Source organism: Lutra lutra, chromosome 10 (genome assembly GCF_902655055.1).
Source record: "Lutra lutra chromosome 10, mLutLut1.2, whole genome shotgun sequence".
NCBI lineage: Eukaryota > Metazoa > Chordata > Mammalia > Carnivora > Mustelidae > Lutra > Lutra lutra.
The window spans coordinates 29394800-29405076 of record NC_062287.1 but is presented as its reverse complement, the minus strand read 5'-3'; the positions used below and the strand labels follow the sequence as shown (position 1 = coordinate 29405076).

The window sequence follows — 10277 nt, the reverse complement described above, 5'->3', positions numbered from 1 at the left end:
TGCGTTCGCCTCTGCCGCTGTAGCTTTCGCCACTCGGCGCCCCCACCGAGGTGTGCTCATTGCGCATGTGCACTGGTAGACTGCGCGGCCTATCTTTCCCTTAGTTGACATGGCCGTTACAGCCTTTTGCCAGGACCCCGGGCCAGACGTCCCATAAAATTAAAAGAACTGCAAATATCCTTTCTGGGTGCTTTGTTTTGTTTTCCTTTATTGTTTTAGTTCGGTAAACATTAGGCTACCATCCACATTCGAATATATACAACGTTCGAGTGCTGTCTGACGGGGTAAGGGTAGCCCTTTGACACGCACGGAGAATGCCGCTTGACAGAGGAGTGCGGGGGAGCAAGAGTAACATTTAACACAGGAAGGATCCTGTCTCAAGTTCTCTTTATAGTGTCCCCCCCAAATAAGGCGAGAAAGACTATTAAGCTTTAATTTAATAGTTGAACCCCACTTTAAACGGAAACCTAAAAAAATCACCCCGTGGAACGTTGGCTCCATCGCAATCCTTGGCCCGCCCCATTCTTTGCGCATGCGGCAGAAGTCTCTGCTGATTGGTTAATAGAGGGAAAACTGCTGGGCGCGACGATTAGTCGGTGGGTAATTCCCCACATTGTGATTGGTCCACAGGAACGTCTCGGAGCGCGCGCGGGAGCGAGCTTTGAAAGTTGACCACCGGGGAGGCTAACCGGTTCCTGAGCGATAATGGTGGCGCTGCCGGGCCTTGGGAGCGGCCTGCAGCCTTGGTGTCCGCTGGATCTCAGCCCTGGTGAGAAAACGAGGCCGTGAGTCTCGGGGAGGCCAGGCTGTGGTGCTTTGCGAATGCGGTGCTCCTCTGCCCGGGCCTGGAGTGGGGGTGGGGCGCTCGGCTCTCAGCAGAGTCTGGGGTCTCCAGGTCTGTGCATTCCAGGACAGTGGCGAGCCGGGTGTGGAAGAGGGGTCAACCTAGCGAAGGATAAGGAAAAAGAGAGCTTATATGGTCCGATCTCTTTTAGTTCTTTTGCATGTTTTCTCGGCCTTCCCTTGTTTATTCTGTAAATTCTCACTGGCTGTCTCATCGAGTTCTTTGGTTTTAAAATAGTAAATCTGGTTCTTCGTTCAGACTTATTTCCTGAACTTCGTGTTCGTTGGTTTAAATGGGTGTCTCACAGGCACCTCAGACGCTACATGCGTGAAACTGGGGTTCCCAAAGCCAGTTGTTGGTACCAGCCAATCCACAAACCTGGGAGTCATAGCATTCCCTCTTCATCCTTACTGCTCACAGCCACCGGTTGTCCTCCCCTCAGAGATGTCTCTCATCTCTCCTTGCTCCTTTTCCTGATGCTGCTGTCGAGCAGCAAGCCCTCATGATAGCCAGCCTGTATCCTAGCCGTTTTCTCATGCCAACTCTTTCAGCCTGTTCCCTACACCTCTACCAGGATCACTTTTGAAAACACAAACGTGACCCTATCAAGTCTTTAAGCCTTTAATGTTTCTCCTTTATTTCTTAAATAAATGACCAAGTTTTTGGCATGCCCTTGTAGGAGGGTTCACCACTCACTGCAGTCTTCTTTTCCAAGAGCATAACCTTTGGAGTCAGAACTGTGGGATTGGCTCTTCAGTTTAGCACCCCTGTATCACGGAGCGAGTTGCTTAACCTTGCTAAGCCATCGTTTTCTTACATGTCAGATGGGGATTATAATAATATCTATCTCACAGGAGTTTTGTGAAGATTAATTTAGTACCTGGCACATAGTAGTTGCCGAATAAATACTATTTACTTATAGCATAAATAAATACTAATAATCTCTCACCCTTCACACTAAGGCTCAGTGTTATAACTATTTTGTTTATTTTTATTTTTTTATTTTTATTTTTTATTTTTTAAAGATTTTATTTATTTATTTGACAGAGATCACAGGTAGGCAGAGAGGCAGGCAGAGAGAGAGAGGAAGGGAAGCAGGCTCCCTGCTGATCAGAGAGCCCGATGTGGGGCTCGATCCCAGGACCCTGGGATCATGACCTGAGCGGAAGGCAGAGGCTTTAACCCGCTGAGCCACCCAGGCGCCCCTATTTTGTTTATTTTTAAACAGGCTATACTTACTTTCTCTTTGTTCTCTCTGTCTGGAATACTTTTTTGCATTTCATTCCCTGATAAAGTCCTACATTTAGGTCCAGTTGAAGCAGAATCATCCTTCCCACTTCTTTTATCCTTCCCACTTCCTCCATAATATTTTCTTCTATGCTCTCTAGTGTTTTACTTACCTATTACTGTTTTAACACTGGTCTATTGAAAAAATAATAAACGTAAAAAAAAGATAGTACCTATCATTTATTGAATTTATTAATTTCCTGACCAGATCTTTTCTCTTTTCATTGGGGCTTGAGTAGTTGTGATCCAGAAATAAGATCTGAAATAGTGGTATGTGTTTAAAAATATGCATATTAGATAAATGGGAGAATATGAGAGAAAAAGAGGCAGAAAAGATGCAAGAATATTTTTAGGAAGAGGATTGTATTTGTTAGGAGAATGATTAGGAAAGAGTGAGTGAATAATTAAGCATGTTAAACAGTTGCCTCAGATGTCCCTTTGTGCTGCATACTTTCTTTGGGTTTATTAACTTGATTGTAAGATTTTCACAAAGGGACATCTGAGGCAATCTTTTATTAACCTCTCTTTTTTCTCCAGATTGAATTATGGGAAAGCCATATCGTTCAGTGTTTTGAAGTGCCGTTCATATCTGAAAAGTGTTTTCTTTCTTGGTATTTGTAGGCGATGATCAATCTAATAACCAGCTGCCAGTTCTGATTTTAAAAAAGATTTTTAACATTTCCTGCTCTCTTTTAATTATGCTACACCTGTATTGTATGTTTAAATGTGAGTTGTGACTAGTAAGTTCTCCTTTTTTTTTTTTTTTTAATATTGTATTTATTTGACACAGAGAGAGAGACAGCAAGAGAGGGAACACAAACAGAGGGAGTGGGAGACAGAAAAGCAGTCTTCCCACTGAGCAGGGTGCCGATGTGGGGCTTAAACCCAGGACCTGGGATCATGACCTGAGCTGAAGGCAGACCCTTAACGACTGAGCCATCCAGGCGCCCCAAGTTTTCTCTTTTAAAATATACTTAAAATCTAAAGGTTATTGATGTTTTACTTATTATAAAAACATTTTATTTAATTGCGTTTTCCTACTAGAATGGGTGGACACAGTATGGGAACTGGATTTCACAGAGACTGAGCCTTTGGATCCCAGCATAGAAGCAGAAATCCTAGAGACTGGATTGAATGCATTCACAAAACTATATGAAAGTGTTTTCCCCTTTGCTACTGAAGAACATGGATCTACAGAGGTAAAATAAATAAATAAATAAAATTAAAAATTAAGCCAGCTGTCTTTAGGTGTCAGAAGTGGAAGATGAAAGTCATTATAATCTGAAGATTAGCCTTTTTAGTATACAGTTTATATGGAGTATGATAAGAATAGCATAGAGAATGTTCATTTGTTATAAAATTGTAATTGCTAATAGATAAGTCAAGTGGGAAGATTACGGGTTCAGTTTAGGCTTTTGAACATGAAATTCTGTTAGGAAATTCTTAGGGAGATGTAATAGGTCACTGGCAATGTGAATTGGAAGACTAGGAAAGAAGTAAAAATTCAACCACATAGATAGGAAGAGCCATCTGAATTAAGGGGATAGGTGAAGTGCAGCGATGCATGAGGTCAGTGGGGAAGAGAAGAGATAGGACAGGACTGAGAAAGCTGGTTCAAAGTGATGTGCAGGCAAGCAGTCAGAATGTGGTGAGTGTTGATATGAAGACTAGGGAGTAGCCAGGCATCAAGTGCTGTAGAGGTCATGGGCAGGTAGAGTTCTGACACAAGGAAGTTGGGGCAGAGATGATTGGATCATCATTGGTGACCTGAAGGGTCACAGTTACAGGTGAGTGGAGTACAGCTGAAGTGGCGTTAGGAATGAGGAGGTGACTGCTATAAAAGTAGGAGGTGATTTCTTCTGGAAGTTTCAGGTGAAAAAAATGCAGACTGCTCATAGGATTCTAAATGTGCTCTTCTGTAAAGTGGCACGTGCTAAGCAGTGTGGCTAAGCCAAGGCATTACTGCCCATTTTCCCTGTCTTCAGGAAATCAGGAAGTACGAGGTCTGATTTCTTGAACTTTTGTGGGCCCAAGTTTTTTTAAAGGTACTCCAGGATAAACCATATTTAGTTGCTGTTGTGTTTGGTTTATAGAAATAACGCATTTCCTCTTCATGTGTTTAATTGGCAAAACATGGAGGAATGATACAATTAATAAAATTGTGATTTATAGTTGCAGGTGTATTTCCTTTCTAACCTAGGTCACTTCTGAAATCTGCTGAGGGAGAAACTTTCAGGTATTTCTTTTCCTGTTCCCACTGCCCATAGAGCCTTTAAATTTTAAGTAAATGGCTCTGATTTCTTCAGTTAGTAATTAGAGTGATAAATGGTTTTTGAATACTTTTAATATAGAGGGGTAACTTATTTGAGTAAACACTAATATAAGGTGCCCCAAAAGTCTTAGTATAATTTTTAACTATGATAATTTCAGAAATATATATGCTTCAAACCTATCCCCAAATTATTTTTGAAAATTTGATTATTTATGTTTCTTATATACTAATTTATCTTTGTAATTTTGAATACTACATTTTAATTTTTTGTTTCAGTCCCTTTGAAGATTTATAATTAGGAGCCAGGTTGGTCTGTTCTTTTTTTTTTTTAATGAGATACTAAATACTTGCTAAAATCAAATAACAAGAGATTTTCCCATTTCTGTAATTCTTGGCTTTTATGTCTCTCCCTCTCCCCAGAGCATTTGGACCTTCTTCATTGAGAACAGTATTTCTCACAGGGCACTGGTGGCATTGTTCTATCACTTTGTTCAAACAGTTCATAAGAAAAGTGTCAGCGTGCAGTATCGACAATATGGTCTTCATGCTGCTGGGCTTTATTTTCTGCTGCTGGAAGTACCAGGTATGTATATTTGATATGATAGAATAAATATACTTCTATTTTAAATTTTTACATTGTTTTGAGCCCTTTCATTTTGTTTTCTCACTTCTAAAATGGAGCAATAGTAACCCATTTCACAGTTGTTCTGAGGGTTAAATGAGAGTATGTCTATAAAATATATGGCATGTTACAGGTGTTTAAGAAATATCTTTCCCTTGTTTCTTTTTTTTTTTTAAATATGTTGTGTCTATAACCTAATGCAATTAATCTGAGAGAGTTAAAGGCTGAGGAAGGGAATTATTTCTAAGCTACAAGAGCTCCATTCCCACCCACCCCCACCTAGTATAAAAAACTGATACTGCCTGCTCATCTCCTGACTCCCTGTCCAGACTGAGAAAGACTGGGGAGTCATTGTGTTATATATAATCTCTTTCCTATGCAGATGAAAAAATACTTTAAAACCATTCTAATAAAGAAAGCATGAGAATAGCTAGTAATGCTTGATAAAGGAAAGCACAGAAAGTAGTCTATAAGCATTGTTTTACTTCCTTTATTGTTAGAACACTTAGGCAGCTGTTCCTCCTGTGAGCAGTAAGTCACTTCTGCCCATCCCAAACCCAAGGCAAGAGAGGATGGTACATAGAGGGGGATATAGCTGGAGAACCTAAAGTTACTGCTTGTCATTTTTTATATTTATTGTCATTTGTATATTTATATTGTCATTTATAATAACTGTTAAGGATGATGATTATCCCATATGATTTGGGGAATGGTAAAAAAACATATAAAGCCTTGAACATTAATTTGTATTATTGTTAAAGCTCCAGGGGCACCTGGGTGGCTCAGTGGGTTAAGCCTCTGCCTTGGGCTCAGCTCATGATCTCAGGGCCCTGGGATCGAGCCCCGCATCGGGCTCTTTGCTGAGCCTGGAGTCTGCTTCCCCCTTTCTCTCTTTGCCTGCCTTTCTGCCTACTTGTGATCTCTCTCTGTCAAATAAATAAAATCTTCAAAAAAAAAAAAAAACAACCTCCCAATAATGACTTCCAAAGTGAGTTTCTAAAGACTTTCTTCTTGCTAAACAGTATCTCAGTTGTAACTGAGCTGTCTTACAGAAAAGTGGTGGTTTTAGGAACCCAATTTTATTCTTTTCTTCACTTGTTAGATCCAGTTCCTTCTGATTAAGGTGGAAATGTATGCCAAAGTGAAGAGTGTCGTTCATTATAGGCTACTTGCAGCTTTCCGGCAAGTGGTGTTCTTGCCAATTATCTTCTGTTTTTAAATGTTTCTGCATTATGGTTGCAATGCTGTTGAGACTCAATTTTTAATCACAGTGTGCTCTTTTTCAAGATTGTTTTGGTTATTCTGGGTCCCTTGCATTTCCATGTGAATTATAGGAGGTGCATGTCAATTTCTCCCAAAAAAGGCTTCTGGGATTTTGACAGTGCACTGAATCCGTAGATCAGTTTAGGGAGTGTTGTCATCTTAACAACATTAAGTCTTCCAATCCATGAACACAGGCTATCTTTCCATTTATTTTGGGTTTCCCTCATCTGTTTCAATATTTTATACTTTGCAATGTACAACTCTTGCGCTTACTCAGTAAAATTTATTCCTAAGTATTTTATTCTTTTCCATGCTATTGTAGATGAAATTGTTTTCTCAGTTTCATTTTCAGATTGTTTACTTGTAGTGTGTAGATGTACAATTTACATTTATTTACTTAATATTTAAGTGTAGTTGATGTACAATGTCACATTAATTTCAGTCATACAGTATAGTGATGGAACAAGTCTATATATGAAAAGCCTATACCTTATGCTATGTTCACTCTAAGTGGGGCTATCATGTCACCATTCTATGCTATTACAGTACCATTGGGTATATTTCCTGTGCTGTGCCTTTCATTCCCATGACTTATTCATTTTGTAAGTGGGAGCCTTCTGTTTCCCCTCACCCATTTTGCCCATCTCCAATCCCTCAAGCAACTACCAGTTTGTTCTTTGTATTTATTGGTTTGTTTCAGCTTTTTTTGTTTATTTTTTTTTTTAGTTTTTACATATATGTGAAATCATAAATTTGTCTTTCTCTGTCTGATTTATTTCACTTAGCACGCTACCCTCTAGGCCAGTGTGTATTGTTGCAAATGGCAAGATCTCATTCTGTTTTGTACCTGAGTAATCCATTTTATATATATGTACCCCATATTTATCCATTTATCTATCAATGTACACTTGGGCTGTGTCCATCTATTGACTATTGTAAATAATGCTGCAGTAAACATAGGGGTGCATGTAAATATTTTAATTAGTGCTTTCTTTGGTTAAATACTCAGTAGTGGAATTATTGGATCTTACAGTATTTTAGTTTTTAATTTTTTGAGTAACCTCCATGCTATTTTCTTTCTGCAGTGGCTGTACAAACATTCCCACCAACAGTGCATGAGAGTTCCTTTTTCTTCATATCCTTGGATTTGTCATTTCTTGTCTTTTTCTTTTAAGATTTTATTTATTTGTGAGAGAGAGGGAGAGAGAGAGCACGAGCAGGGGAAGGGTCAGAGACAAAGGGAGAAGAAGACTCCCCACTGAGCAGGGAGCCTGACTTGAGCCAAAGGAAGATGCTTAACTGAGCCACCCAGGTGCCCGTCTTGTCTTTTTAATTTTAGCCATTGTGATAGGTATGAAGTAATATCTCATTGTGGTTTTGATTTGTGTTTCCCTGATGATTAGTAATGTTGAGCATCTTTTCAAGTACCTGTTGACAATTTGTATGTCTTTTTTGGAAAACTATCTATTCAGGTCCTCTGCCCTTTTTTAAATCAAAGGACTACTTGATTTTTTATTACCAATCTTATACTATGAAACCTCGCTGAACTCAATTACTATTTCTAGTAGGATTTTATCTTTATCTAATAGGATTATATCTTCTGTGAATAGACATAATTTTACTTCTTTCTTTCCAGTTTAGGTGCCCTGTATTTCTTTTCTTTTCTTTTTTTTATTTGTCTAGTTGTCCTGATGAAGACCTCCAGTATAGTGCTGAGCAGGAGGTGCACATCTTGTCTTGTTTCTGATCTCAGGAGGAAAACTTTGTCTTTTGTTCTTAAGGATGATATTTGCTGTGGGTGTTTTGAGGATCACCTTTAAGACATTGTTACTCCTACTTTGTTGAGTGTTTTATTTTGAAAGGGTATTGAATCTTATTATTTGCTTTTCTGTATTTTATGAGATGTTCATCTGATTTTTGATCCTTATTCCAATAATAGAGTATGGTATTATGATGATTGATTTTCGTGTTAAACCAGTTTTGCATTTCCTTGATCATAGTGTATACTCCTTTTAATGTATTGCCAGATTCTGCTAGCTGATACTTTATTTATTTATTTATTTATTTATTAGAAATATGGAACACTTTGTGAATTTCCATGTTATCCTTGCCCAGGGCCATGCTAATCTTCTCTGTATTATTCTAATTTAGTATATGTGCTGCTGAAGAGGGTACAACTAATATTTTACTGAAGATTTTTGCATCTGTATTCATAAGAGATACTCTTTTTTTTTTTTTAATTAACATATAATGTATTATTTGCCCCAGGGATACAGGTCTGTGAATCATCAGACTACACATTTCACAGCACTCATCATAGCACACACCCTCCCCAATGTCCATAACCCAATCACCCTATCCCTACCCCACCCCCCCCAGCAGCCCTCAGTTTGTATTGTGAGATTAAGAGTCTCTTATGGTTTTTCTCCCTCCCAATCCCATCTTGTTTCATTTTTTTCCTTCCCTACTGCCCACAACCCCCCACTCTGCCTCTCAAATTCCTCATATCAGAGAGATCATATCATAATTATCTTTCTCTGATTGACTTATTTCGCTCAGTATAATACCCTCTAGTTCCATCCATGTCGTTGCAAATGGCAGGATTTTGTTTCTTTTGATGGCTGCATAGTATTCCATTGTGTGTGTGTGTGTGTGTGTGTGTGTGTGTGTGTGTGTATCACATCTTTATCCATTCATCTGTTGATGGACATCTAGGTTCTTTACATAGTTTGGCTACTGTAGACATTGCTGCTATAAACATTCGGGTGCACGTGCCACTTTGGATCACTACATTTGTATCTTTAGGGCAAATATCCAGTAGTGCAACTGCTGGGTCATAGGGTAGTTCTATTTTCAATTCTTTGAGGAACCTCCTTACTGTTTTCCAGAGTGGTTGCACCAGCTTGTATTCCCGCCAGTAGTGTAGGAGGGTTCCTCTTTTTCTGCATCCTTGCCAACATCTGTAGTTTCCTGACCTGTTAATTTTAGCCATTTTGACTGGTGTGAGGTGGTATCTCATTGGTTTTGGTTTGTATTTCCCTGATGCCGAGCGATGTTGATCACTTTTTCATGTGTCTGTTGGCCATCTGGATGTCTTCTTTGCAGAAATATCTGTTCATGTCTTCTGCCCATTTATTGATTGGATTATTTGATCTGTAAAGATTGTTGGATACTAGCCCTTTATCTGATATGTCATTTGCAAATATCTTCTCCCATTCTGTCAGTTGCCTTTTGGTTTTGTTGAGTGTTTCCTTTGCTGTGCAAAAACTTTTGATCTAGAAGTAGTCCCAATAGTTAATTTTTGCCCTTGCTTCCCTTGCCTTTGGCAGCGTTTCTAGGAAGTAGTTGCTGTAGTTGACATCGAAGAAGTTGCTGCGTGTGTTCTTCAGGATTTTGATGGATTCCTTTCTCACATTGAGGTCTTTCATCTATTTTGAGTCTATTTTTGTGTGTGGTGTAAGGAAATGGTCGAGTTCCATTTTTCTGCATGTGGCTGTCAAATTTTCCCAACATCATGTTGAAGAGACTGTCTTTTTTCCATTGGAGAAAATTTTGGAAAAAATTAGAAAGACTTTTCCTGCTTTGTCGAAGATTAGTTGAAGGATTCTGGGCTCTTTGTTCTGTTCCACTGATCTATGTGTCTGTTTTTGTGCCAGTACCATACTGTCTTGATGATTACAGCTTTATAATAGACCTTAAAGTCTGGAATTGTGAGGCTACCAGTTTTGTTTTTCTTTTTCAACATTCCTCTGGCTATTCGGAGTCTTTTTTGGTTCCATATAGATTTTAAGATTATTTGTTCCTTTTCTTTGAAAAATATTGATGGTATTTTGGTAGGTATTGCATTACATGTGTAGATTGCTTTAGGTAGCATAGACATTTTCACAATATTTGTTCTTCCAATCCATAAGCATGGAACATTTTTCCATTTCTTTGTGTCTTCCTCCGTTTCTTTCATGAGTACTTTATAGTTTTCTGAGTACAGATAC

The 10277-nt window shown here is 38.8% G+C and overlaps 1 protein-coding gene and 1 non-coding gene across 3 annotated transcripts in view; one reads left to right on the top strand and one right to left on the bottom strand.

Moving 5' to 3' along the window:
* The first annotated feature begins 117 nt into the window (after window positions 1–117).
* NCAPD3 (non-SMC condensin II complex subunit D3) overlaps window positions 118–10277 on the top strand; it is a 73691-nt gene continuing 63531 nt past the window's right edge. The window contains exons 1-4 of one of the 2 annotated variants that reach the window (XM_047693135.1): window positions 118–284; window positions 631–769; window positions 3176–3330; window positions 4824–4986. In XM_047693135.1, the coding sequence (XP_047549091.1) occupies window positions 706–769; window positions 3176–3330; window positions 4824–4986 (382 nt within the window). In that variant the 5' untranslated portion in view covers window positions 118–284; window positions 631–705. Of the gene's footprint in view, window positions 285–630; window positions 770–3175; window positions 3331–4823; window positions 4987–10277 lie in introns of those variants that run through there. The other variant, XM_047693136.1, reaches the window with a different exon arrangement.
* On the bottom strand, window positions 8359–8463 carry LOC125080235 (U6 spliceosomal RNA). The gene has a single exon (XR_007121264.1). It is a non-coding gene; the product is annotated as a U6 spliceosomal RNA (small nuclear RNA).